Consider the following 13,155-nt stretch of genomic DNA (forward strand, 5'->3'; position numbering starts at 1 on the left):
TTTAAAATGTGAGCATGTTACAAAGTATCACATTTTCTCTGTTGTTGATCCAGCCTTCATTGTTATATGAGCATTCTCTTTTGCTGCATTTGAACAACTGGAGTGGATTATCTGGTGCAGAATAAAGTTACTGAATTCCAACTGCTGTGGTTAACTTTGTCTATTATTAGTCTTAAGTCAAAAATATCTTGTGATGTAACTGTAATTCAGGACCAGTTAATGGTTCATGCACTGTGTACGTGACATTAGAAAAGAATGGCTCCTTGTTTTGAGTTAAAGGCCACAGATCAGAGGCTTCATCCTTGGCCTGGTCAATTTCAGTCGAGGATGTTGGAGCCGAGGGAGGGCTTTATAATCGGTCACTGTTCCTAGGCTGGTGAAGGCCAAAATTAATGAAGGCCTCCATTTCTGCTGGAAGTGTATTTGTGTAGCCATTAGGTGAAACTGAATTGGAATCAGGGGCATGGTGTTCCCAACCAGGTAGCCCACAGACAGTTGCTGTCCATGTTTTATCATGAAGGCTCACTTGGGAACCAACTGTGCAGAAAACAAGTGTCCAGAAGTTTAATTGTGTGCACAATTTAAATAATATATGCATGTTTTGATATTTGCTGATCAGTCTCAATATTTCCAGAGTCAAAATGTCCTTATGTTAATCAACTTCGCAGAAATCTGACACCATTCCATTTTTCTTTCCCCTCAGCAAATATCCCCCAACTCTTCCTCATCTAAGGGGTTCATTCCTCTCTCGGGTGTGACTCCATAGATGTTACTTTCCATTTGATGCCTAGCCGAAATTGCCATTATACATACATATATTTTGATACCCATTGCACCCAAACTTAACCTTAATATCTGTCCCTCTGCAGGGATTGAGAGATAATTGTTAGGAGGTGGAACTTTGACTGACCTGCCCACCCCATCCCATTCCATCTGAAGTGCCCCCAGTCCTCCTGATATCAGCTAGCTCACAGACAATGGACCAAAATTCAGACATCCCATGCTTGCCTGCCTCAGCAATTCATTTAATAAACTTGTTTTGCAGGATCTCTGTCAGCTTGTTTTAACTACTAGTGGTTCACTCTTACATCCATAATTCTGTTTAAATTTTTTTGAAATCAAATGATACAAATGGTAATTAACATTCACTCAGCTTGGCTGATTTCTTAGTTTTAAAATTTTGACTAAATTTGCATTACTCTGTTTGGTTTAATTGGAAATTTATGAGCAATTGACAAATTCTGATTACACTTTTTGAGGCTGCAATTAGCTGTATTTGAGTAAATCTGCAGATCACATTCCATGTCAATGCTTTAAATCTTAAAAGTTAGAGTTCACTGCAGTGGTGTTGTAAACAAATTAATTGTGTTATACATTTATTGAGTACAGTGTTATTGATTAATATTCAAGCATGAAAAGTATATTGGTTGTATTTATGGGCAGTGATGAGTTTCAATAACAAAAAAATGGTCCTGAAGAAAAACCATGGAACACTAGAATATAGACATTTAATAAGTCCATCTGAAAATTTAATTGATGATTACTGAGGCATTAGGTTCTCTTAAATAAATGGATTCATGTCTTTTAGATATAGTGAAGGGAATTTCAGATGAATACAAGTTTGTTTGCTCATTCCAGGGTGCTCACCCCAGTTTTGCCAGCCCTCTGGACGACCTCCCTCCTATTCTCCCACCACTTCCTACCCCCACAAGCTACCAAAACCCAGAATTGCTAAGAAATAAATTTGAACCCCATTTCCCCTCCCTGTAGAACTGCTAATTGCCATATCAACCTCCAATTCAGGCATTTTGCATATCCTCCTCTTGATTATACAAATATATAGGAACATGTATAAAGAATACTTATTTTGATTTTTCACAATAATTGTCAAAGCACCAGTACAAATCACAAAATACATTTTAATAAAAATGGAGCTTGACTAACTCGATTACTGTAAATCAGTAGCTCTGATTTATCCTCATACACAGACATAAATATGCCCATTATCAACAAAGAATCTTCTGACTCACTGATCATTACCATGCTAGAGCTAATGTACCCTTTTACAGAACACTCTTGTTAAAATGTTTCACTGGCTGCTCATCCCTGATTAATCAGTATCATTACTTGAATTAATGACTGTATGTATCACTAGAGAGGTGTTTTTTTTCATTCTTGAGCTGAGTAAGACAAGAGGCTGTATTGAAAAATATTCTCTGCCCTGAGATTAAGTGCTGCTTGGCTGCAATGATTCCAAGAACAGAATCACAAAACAGAGGAACAGGAACAGATGGATCTTGCCTCATTTCCATTGGACATTTACCGTCTGTGTTAAATAGAATATTGCACAGGTAATGCTGAGATAGACATGAAGCTTGCAGCAGTTAGCCACTAGCTTCATGCATCTAGTGGGAAGACCAAAGTAAACATATAAGAACATAAGAAGTAGGAACAGGAGTAGGCCATCTAGCCCTTCGAGCCTGCCCCGCCATTCAGTAAGATCATGGCTGATCTGAAGTGGCTCAGTTCCACTTTCCCGCTTTCTCCCCGTAACCTTTAATTCCCTTGCCTACCAAAAACCTATCTACCCGTGACTTAAATATATTTAGCGAGGTAGCCTCCACCACTTCAACGGGCAGAGAATTCCAGAGATTCACCACCCTTTGAGTGAAGAAGTTCCTCCTCAACTCCGTTCTAAACTGCAAAACCCCCCCCCCCCCCGCCCCGCCAATTCTTCAGGCTGTGGCATTCCACTAGTTACCAACCGCCAATCAGAATAGCACCCATTGATACCAACTCTCTGCCTCCTATTAGACAGCCAATCCTCTATCCACACTAACACCTTACCCCCAACTTCATGCCCCCTAACCTTCTGAAGCAACCTTTTGTGCGGCACCTTATCAAACGCCTTCTGAAAATCGAGAAACACCACATCCACCGGTTCTCCTCTGTCTACCGCACTAGTCACATCCTCATAGAATTCCAATAAATTTGTCAAACACGACTTCCCCTTAACGAATCCGTGCTGCGTCTGCTCTATCAAACAATTCTTCTCTAGGTGCCTCGCTATTTCTTCTTTGATGACAGATTCCAGCATTATTCCAACAACAGACGTTAAACTAACTGGCCTATAATTCCCTGCCTTTTGCCTTGTACCTTTTTTAAACAGCAGCGTAACATTAGCCGTTTTCCAATCTTCCGGCACTTCCCCAGAATCCAGCGAAGTTTGGCAAATAATCACTAAGGCGTCTATTATCACCTCTACCATTTCCTTCAGAACCCTGGGATGCATTCCATCCGGTCCTGGGGACTCGTCCACCATCAGTCCCACTAGTCGATCAAGCACTACCTATCTAGTGACAGTAATTGCATTCAGGCCCTCAACTCCTACCATCCTTCTATCTTTAATATCTGGCAAACTATTCATGTCCTCCTCCGTGAAGACCGAGGCAAAAAACTTATTTAAGGCCTCAGCCATTTCCTCATCTCCCACCACTAAATCCCCCCTCTCATCCTCTAAGGGTCCAACATTCACTCTAGCCAGCCTCCTCCTCTTTATATATTTGTAAAAACTCTTACTGTCCTTTTTTACATTTAGTGCTAGTTTAGCTTCATAGCCTATCCTCCCTTTCTCTATCAACTTCTTGGTCATTCTTTATTGATTTTTAAACCTCTCCCAATCTTCTACTCGCCCACTACTTTTAGCCACTCTAAACGCATCAGCTTTTAATTTAATACTCTCCTTTATTTCCTTTGATAACCACGGCTGATTATCTCTTCTCCTACGTTCCTTCTTTACCATTGGAATATATTTCTGCTGAGCACCGAAAAAGATCTCCTTAAAGATCCTCCACTGTTCCTCAGCAGTCCTACTGACGAATCTGCGCCCCCAATCTACATTTGCCAATTCCTCTCTCATCCTATTGTACTCCCCTCTGTTCAAACAGAGGACACAGGTCTGGGACCCTACTTTCTCATCCTCCATCTGCATCAAAAACTCAACCATACAATGGTCACTCGTCCCAAATTTGCCAAATACATTCAGAATATAGAAAAAAAAATGCGCGAGTCGGCTATTCAGCCTATCGATTCTTCTTCTCCATTTCAACAGCTCATGGCTAATCATCTACCTCTCTGCCATTTTCCCCACTATCCCCTTATCCCTTGATGTCATTGGGATCCTGAAATCTATCAACTTCTTCCTTGAACATACTCAGTTATTGAGCTTCCACAGCCCTTAGGAAGCCCTTAGCTTCCATAGCCTTTGGAATTCCAAAGATTCACCACCACCTATGTGAAAAAATTCCATCTCATCTCAATCTTAAATGGCCTACCCATGATCCTTGGGCTCTGTCTCCTGGTTATAGACACATCAGCCAGTGGAAACATCCTACCCATAAGTATCCTGTCACAGCTTCTAAGAATTTTGTAAGTTTCAATGAGATCACCTCTCATTCTTTAAAACGTTAGATAATAGAGGCCCAGTTTCCTCAATTTTTCCTCATACGACAATCCCACTATTCCAGGGATTAATCTGATGAGCCTCCATTGCACTTTCTCTTTCAGGTACATCTGTCCTTGGATAAGTCTCACCAAGGCTGTGTACAATTGCATCAAGCGTCTTTACTCTTGTACTCAATTCCCTTATGATGAAGACCAACATACTGTTTGCATTCTGAATACTTGCTGCACTTGCATGATGGTCTTTCATGACTTGTGTACATGGACACTCGGGTCTCTTTGGATATCAACCCTTGATCTTAACACTGTAAGAAATACTCCGCCGTTCTGTTCTTTTCTATCAAAATTGATAACTTGACACTTATTCGCATTATCTTCTATCTCTATGTTTTTGTCCATTCACTTAGTCTTTCCAAATTCCTTTGAAATGCCCTTGTATTCTACTCACAATTCATATTCCCACTTGTTTTTGTGTCATTAGCAAATTCGGAAATATTATATTTGGTCCCCACATATAAATGATTTATATAGATTGTGGACAGCTGTGGCCCAAGCGCTAATCCTACTCACAGCCTGGCATCCTGAAAATCACCCATTCACTCTTGCTCTGTTTTCTGTTTGTTCATCAATTCTTAAATCCAGCATATTCACTTAAAGAACAAAGAAAATCGCAGCACAGGAACAGGCCCTTTGGCCCTCCAAGCCTGCACTGACCATGCTGCTGAAGTTCCTACTGAACTAAAACTCCCTATCCTTCCGGGGACCGTATCCCTTCATTCCCATCGTATTCATGTATTTGGGCTCTAATTTTGTTTACTGATCTCCTGTGTGGAACTTTATCAAAAGCCTTCTGAAAATCCGAGTATACCGCATCCACTTGTTCTCCTTTAACCTTGTTACAAATAACATTCTCAAAAAACTGCCAACAGGTTTGTCAAACACAATTTCCCTTTTATACATCTATGTGGGCTCTGTCAAATCGTATAATTCTAACTGTCTACATGCAATTTTCCTCAAGTGACTGTTGGGAAATCCAGTTAAGTACTGGCTCTGCAAATCTGCTAAGATTAGTTTGTGCTTCGTGCATGACCATAGTAAAAAATGAAAAGGACTTCCAAAACCATGGAAGCTTGTGGAAGTTGTGGTTAGTTGAGTATTTTCTTTCAGACTCATCTTTCTAAAGTATCCTGGCAGCATTTAAAATGAGAGAATCAATTGCCTCAAACTATCTTGTAATGCAGCACTGACTTGTGCATCAGTTTTTGTAACTCATTTATTTATATTTTGTTAAATCTTGGAGCCACTTCCCCAGCAGGATCATTTGGATTGGGAAGAAAGTTCATTGCTTGATCCATGTTAATATGCAGCCAGTGTAATTTAGCTCTTCAAGTATTGACTTTACTTCCAAAACACCCTTTGCATTCAAAAGGGCATCCTGTCTGATTTGGATGGAACATGCTGGTTGTAAACACTCTCATTCAAAGATTTTAACTTGCACACAGTTTAAAGTGATCCCATAGTTTTGCTCTCCGAAACTTTTAGCAATGCTTCTAGTAAGGCACTTTAATGAAGACTTTCACACATCCTGTTTTAATTATGAAGAAATAGTTGCAAGTATTTAGAGCACAGAAGTTCATCCCAGCAGGCTCAAGCTAGTGTTGAGAGCCTCCTTTCATCTTTCTTCACTTGATCCAGCAACATAACTTTCCATTCATTTCTCCCTCTTGTGCAAATTATTGACCTGGTTTTGAAATTGACTGAGCTCCAGGAGACAGATGTCCTGCAAGGATACGTTTTGAGGCCTCAGCTATTCATCGTACTCATTAACAACCAGGCTAATGGGATAGAAAGCCACTTATCCAAATTTGCTGCTGAAACAAAGATTTTGATAGATTAAGTCAAAGGGAAAAAAAACTGCTGCCGATGGATTACAATGAAGGCAAACGTGAGCTCATTGTCTTTGGACCTATGAATGATCAAACAGGATATTTTCTAAATGTGAAAAGCTAGTAACTGTGGAAATCCAAAGAAACTTGGAGATGCTGGTGCATCATTAAAATATGATGAAAGTCACAAGGAATAATAAAATAGGTTAATGGAATGCTGGCCTTTCTAACTGAGGATTGGAATATAAGGAGGTCATGCATCAGCTACACAAAACCCTCGTTAGACGACATCTGGAGTATTGTGAACAGTTCTGAATATGACATCCCAGAAAATATGTCTGGATTTTGGAGGGAGAGCAGCATAGATTTACCAGAATTTATACCTGGCCTCCACAGATTAAATTATAAAGCCCAATTGCACAAATTAGAGCTGTATTCCCTGGAGTACAGAAGGTTGAGAGATGATTTGATCAGTTATCAAGACATTAAGGGGACTCCTGAGTCCAAATTGTTAACGTAAAGAGTGAACAAGAACAATTTCAGCACCAATCCTGACAGAAAATCACTTTGCACCATTTGTAATTCTGAATAACTACATTTGAATCTCTGTATTCTATTCTCTGTATTGTTTCAACCTGGATTCCATCATCCTCACCCCCACCACAAACCTTTCTGCCTACCTGTCTTCCAAGTCACTTCTTAAAACCTACTTCTCTGACCAAACTTTAGGCCACCTGTCATATTTGTTTACATGTTTTGCTATCAAATATTGTCTAATGATACTCCCGTAAAAATTCTTAGGATAGTTTACTCAAAAGATGCCATATAAAGGCAAGTTGTAATCTGTGCAGAATACTAGATAACCAACAATGATCAGGTCATTTTGTGGTTTCCCCTGTTGCACATTGCATCCCTGCATAGCGAGTGTGGGAGGGTTCTACAATCTCTGCCGTGTTTATTACATGCCTGCAAAGGTTTTGGCACCTAGTCAATATATTTATGGTGTTTTGAGAACAAAGACAGGAGTAATCACACTTGTGTAGTAGTTGAAAAACATACATAGTATTGCAAATTATAAATTGCACAGGCGAATCAGTGGCCAAACCAGTTTCAGCTACAGAGGAGTTACACTCAGCATGACATTGAGTCCAAGCAGTTGTAAATAAACTCCTTGATGGGTTGCACCTTAGTTAATTTGGAAATCTGTTCAGGACTTCATTCACCGCTTTTATGGCCACTTTCCCATCTCTGAAAAATTCACTTTTGTCAGTGACAGTACACCTGAAGCTTTAGCCTTGCACGACAGCAATGTAGTTTTGTCACTTTCTTCCTTATCCTCCAACCACCACTGATGTGTGAAAAGAAAATATGCAGTACAGCATGGAATATGTCAGAAAATACTGGAAATATGTACCAGTGGAGTCAGAACTGGCAGGTATTGAGACATGTCTACAGAATTGTTGGGATGTAATGTTTATGTTATTTGGAGCAATTGTTTGTTTGTTAATTGAACATTCATCTTTGAACTGCCAGTTATTTTGAAAATATTTTACCAGATAATGTTCTGTTGTTCAGGTATTTAAAATGATAAATGGGTACACAGAGAAACTGTTACCTTGAGTGAGGAGAATCCAGAGTAAAAGGGCATAAAATCAGGGATCTCCCACTTAAGGATCATTGGTGTTTGAAATTCTCTTCCCTAGTGAGCCATGAACTGGGTCATTGAATATATTCAAGAAGGAATTGGATTGATTTTTGACTGACGAAAGAGTCAAAGGTAATGCAGTGTTGGCAGAAAAGTGGAGTTAAGACCGCAATCTCCTCAGACATGATCATATTGAATGTAGGAGCAGGCTTGAGGGACTAAATGGCCTACTCCTGTTCCTATTTCTTACATACTTATGTAACCTTAAGGTTTAGAGGAACAAAATGAAGAAGCACTTTTGCCACCCAAATTGTAATGGTGATTTGGAATTCTGTCCCATAAAAGACTGATACTGGACTGGTTAAAATTTCCAGGACTGAGATTGCTAGGTTTTTATTGGCAAGGGAAGTCGAGGGATTGTGAAGCAAAGGTCTACTCCTGTACCTTTATTTAATCAGTTAGAGATTCAGTTAGAGATAGTTAATTAACCCAGATATTTCTGAATTTAGTATGCCTGGATGCTTTGAATTTCCATTTTTTAGCAACATGATAACTTATTGTCTCTGCATGTTTCTTTAATCAGGTCTTTTTAGTTAGAAAAGCAGTTGGTCCTGATGCTGGACAGTTGTATGCAATGAAAGTACTCAAGAAAGCTACTTTGAAAGGCAAGTCTGAATCTCCTTACAAATTTTGCTTTTGAATAGTTAATCGTCTGCCGTGTGAAAGAGGAATAAGGAACAAAATTAAACAGTTCACGTTTTTACAACACCATAGCAAAATTGAATCTTAAATGAGAAACAAAATACTGGAGGAAGAGAAAACAGAATTTGCATGTTCTGATGAATGGTTATTGACCTGAAGCATTAACTGTTTCTCTCCCCATTGATGTTACTGTTCTGCTGGGTATTTCCAGCCTTTTCTATATTTGTTTAACCATTTTTACAATGTTGATGGATTTTAATAGTAAATAAATGGGTCTTAACATTGGCAAGTGGTTAGCACGCTGCCTCTTAGCACCAGGGATCAGGGTTCGATTCCTGGCTAGGGTCACTGTTTGTGTGGAGTCTGTACATTCTCTTTATCTGCATGGGCTTCCTGAGGATGCTCTGGTTTCCTCCCATAGTGCTGGTTAGGTGCATTGACCATGCTAAATTCTCCTTCAGTGTACCCAAACGGGTGCTGGAGTGCGGTGACTAGGGCATTTTCACAGTAACTTCATTGCAGTGTTAATGTAAGCCAATTTGTGACATAATAAATTAACTTTGAATTTGACCATAAAGCTTTTATAGAAAATATTAATTACCAATTTTTTTACAAATTGCTTGCTTTAAATGTTTCTAAATTTATAAAGAGATCTTCTGCCCTCAATAGGTTTAACTAGTTGGTCAATCATATAATACAAATTAAGGAGCAATGGTGCATTTTAAGTCCAAACCCTAAAGGCCCATGAAAGAAGTGAATTTTGACAGATGGTAATGGCTAGATTATTTAGCTCAGCCGTCTCTAATAAATATTTGGCACTATTGGCATTATTTCACTCAGCTTTAAATGTAATGTGTTGCAACAGTAAATACACTGTGTTAAGATTTTGAACTAGCAAGGCTTTCAGATCGTTGCTAGTAGTTTTGGAGTTTTGGCAAATATATCAACTGCTTCAAGTAGGTTGGTGAAGCACTATTTTCCTTGGGAGAACTAGAAAGCCTGATGGAACATCTGGCGGTTAGGAAAGGGAATGTTTGTTAATTACACGTTCAGTTATTTGATGTCTCTGCCTGCAACCTTTCCTCAGTTTTTCACCATGTGGATTTATACTAACTGGGTTTTTGTGGCTAAACTGACCCAAAGGAAACCCAGGGAAGCGTAAAAAATAGGAGCAGGAGTTTGTCATTCAGCATTCAAGCCTGCTCTACCATTCAATATGATCACGCCTGATCGTCTATCTTAGTGCTATAGTCCTGCACTCTTCCCATACTGCTTAATGTCTTAAGAGTCTAGAAATCAATCTATTTCCTCCTTAAATATATTCAGTGATATGGCCTCCACAGCCTTCTGTGGTAGAGTGAAGAAATTTCTCTCGATCTCAGTTTGAAATGGCCCACTCTGTATCTTGAGACTGTGATCTCTTGTTCTAGACAGCCCTCCAGCCAAAGGAAACATCACCCCTGCATCCAGTCTTTGAGCTCTGTCAGAATTTTATACGTATCAATAAGATCCCCCCTTGTTCTTAGAAACGCCAGTAAACAGTTGATCCAATCTGTCCTCATACAACAATCCTGCCACCCTAGGACTCAGTCTGGTAAACCTCTGCTGCATTCCTCCCACAGCAGATATATCCTTTCTTATTTACTAAAGAGTAATAACTCTGTTTCTCTTTTTGTAGATTTTGCATAACCTGTGTATTTGCAACATTCTTCTGCATTTATTTTAGATTTCCAGCATCTGTAGTATTTTGCATTTGTTTTTTGTGCATGTTAGCATTAGATTATTATTTTCACGAAAATAATTCAGTGAGTACATTGTAACTCAGAAGGCAAAATCTAGGAGGGTCACTAAGAATTAATGTGGTAGTCTTGTTTTCCACATACTTATTAATTATGCATTTCTGAAGGATATGATTTTAGTTCTAGTTGGGAAAGGTTAGGACATTTGGCTTGGTGCAGACAGCGACAGCTGAAGAGCTGAATTGGATACTCCTTGTAAAGAGTTTTCTTTAACTATTTGATGGTTTGTATTTGTTTTCAATGATTGCACGTTTTTTCTTTTCAGTACGGGATCGTGTCAGAACAAAAATGGAAAGAGATATTCTAGTGGAAGTAAATCATCCGTTTATAGTTAAATTACACTATGGCAAGTACTAAACCCTCTCTCGTAATAAGTAACTTTTATACTTTTAGGTGGCTTTAAGTAAAGTTAATTTTATTCTGTTGCTGCATTGTATTTTGGAGATCTTATCAACAGGGTGTCGGCTCAATACTCGCATTCTCATTTAGTGTATTTTGTACTGTTACCATCCCTGTAGAGATCGATAACTTTTAAAGAAATGGGAACTTCCAACTGAAAACTCAAAGGATGACACAAGATTTCACATTCTAAGACTTTACTGTAACATACAGACTGAAAAAATCATTAATGGAACACTTTTGTTGTCCTCAACATGTGCTTTAAATTACAGAACGGAACTTTCCCCCTTTATTTTTAGCACAACTGAAACACCCACTTCACAAATATTCTTTACACTGTCACTCAAACAGTCAATAGATTTTCCTGAACCAGATATGAAGTAATTCTTAATTTCTGAGGATTTATTTCTGATTCTTTCCTTTCCCAGCCTAGTAACTGTAAACCCCAGAACTGTCTTTCACGGTGAGGGTTTTTCCTAGAAGTTTTATCTCTGGTGCAAGCTAGGTGAGCATTTCCAGCCTTGTTGCAAATCCTCATGAATTTTATCTTCTCCATCTAATGTGAATTCTTCAGCCTTGTGTCTGCACTGCAAACCATAGAGACCTTCAGTTCCTAATTGGCCCCTTTCTCCAGGATCCTAGTAGCTTGCCTGAGTTTCAAGAATTTTTTGTAGAAACCTTTCCCCTTTCAAAGCCTATCTCTTTGTCAGTATGAATCCCATGGTCCTTGTATCCAGACAGAAATGCTGATCAGCTATTCACAAGACTTCAACTCTCTTTCATCTTGTAATTAAATGGACAGGTTAAAGAATAACTATTTGCAAGTCGACATTCTCAATACATTCCTTTAGCAACTAGCAGTCTGACCATAGTAAACACAGATGTTAGTATCATTGTTTCCAAGTGTGAACATCTTACACCCCCTTTCCAGCAAACAACCCTGACCTCTCTTAATCCTCAACAGCCACATTATCCATGCCTGTTGTTGGGAAGAATTCAGAATGAGTCATGTGACACCCCTTCTGCCCCTAATTTTACCCTAAATTATAGGCCATTTCAAAGCTTAACAGTCTTATTTGTAACTACTTATTTCACCACTATTGATAAATGATCTGTGCATTTTTGAGTAGGGCAGCTAACATCTAATAATGTGTTACAAATAATGTAATATATAAAAGCCAGACTTGAAAAAGAAGGCCTTACACAAACATGTGCACGCACATACACGTTTGCTCAGTAATAGCTGCTTATTGTGGATGTGAGGACAGAATTGATTTACCTGTGCTCCTACTGTTAACTAAGAACTGAAATTTAATAGGAGTCTTGAGAAAGTAAATAATCAACAGAGGATAGGAAGCATAAAGTATGTGCATACGTACACCGTAAATATTGTGTGCTTGTCTATGTCCTTTGTCAAAAACTGATCACAGGATGTATTCATTATCAGTCCCTAGTTACATGTTTATGCTCGACATTGCTTTCTCACACAGTAGTGCTATTGAGGCACTATGAATATGAGAGTTAAGATGATGGAGGGAATTTTCCTGAGTTTTTTTAATTAAATATGTTAGCAGTACCAGTTTCCCATGCATTATTGTCATAGATATAGAATAATTAGAATTGATGGACTTGAATCATTAATGTTTGGCAGGAAAAAGTGTGAAAAACCTGAAATGGTTTTATATGTGAAAGAGTGTATTTGGTTAATTATTCAAGTAAATGAATTTTTGGTTAGACTTTGATTTTAATGGAGAAAGTTCTGGCTTTGTCAGATACTTTACAGCTTCATTGTAGGTGAAACAGAAAGCGTTCTGTGTGCATAATTAATTAATTGAAGTTGATGGGGAAGAATTTCTTGGTTACCTTGTTATTTTACCCACATAACGCATTGTAAAGTAAATTTTTAAAAAACTGGAAACTGTATATAGCGCAAATCAAGTTTCTGCTATCTTTTGCTTTAATTAAAAATCAGTAATCTAGGAATTGGCCCCATCCAGAAAAATGGACATGTTGCCAAAGCAAATTAACCACCATTTGGAATGGAATTAATTGCAATAATTTGCAGGACTTTAAGTCAGCATTAAAAACAAGTGTTTTTTGGATGCCAGGCCACTAACATGCATGTTTTTAAAGCGTTTGAATGTAATTTTTAATTTACAAAGACTGGCTACTATAACCCAATATAACTAGAGAATCATGCTGTACATTTCAGAAATTTAATTTTGGAGTAGTCAGGTGGTGAGCAAGACATTGTGATTTCAAA

At 38.5% G+C, this 13,155-nt stretch overlaps 1 protein-coding gene across 2 annotated transcripts in view; it reads left to right on the forward strand.

Moving 5' to 3' along the window:
* Positions 1-13,155, forward strand: part of LOC145342128 (ribosomal protein S6 kinase alpha-6) — a 120,929-nt gene that overhangs the window by 58,328 nt on the left and 49,446 nt on the right. For both annotated transcript variants that reach the window (XM_080187380.1, XM_080187381.1), the window contains exons 3-4: positions 8,576-8,657; positions 10,759-10,839. In XM_080187380.1, coding sequence (XP_080043506.1) covers positions 8,576-8,657; positions 10,759-10,839 — 163 coding nt within the window. The remainder of the gene's footprint in view (positions 1-8,575; positions 8,658-10,758; positions 10,840-13,155) is intronic.

This window comes from Carcharhinus amblyrhynchos, chromosome 4 (genome assembly GCF_965287045.1).
Source record: "Carcharhinus amblyrhynchos chromosome 4, sCarAmb.v2.hapA, whole genome shotgun sequence".
NCBI lineage: Eukaryota > Metazoa > Chordata > Chondrichthyes > Carcharhiniformes > Carcharhinidae > Carcharhinus > Carcharhinus amblyrhynchos.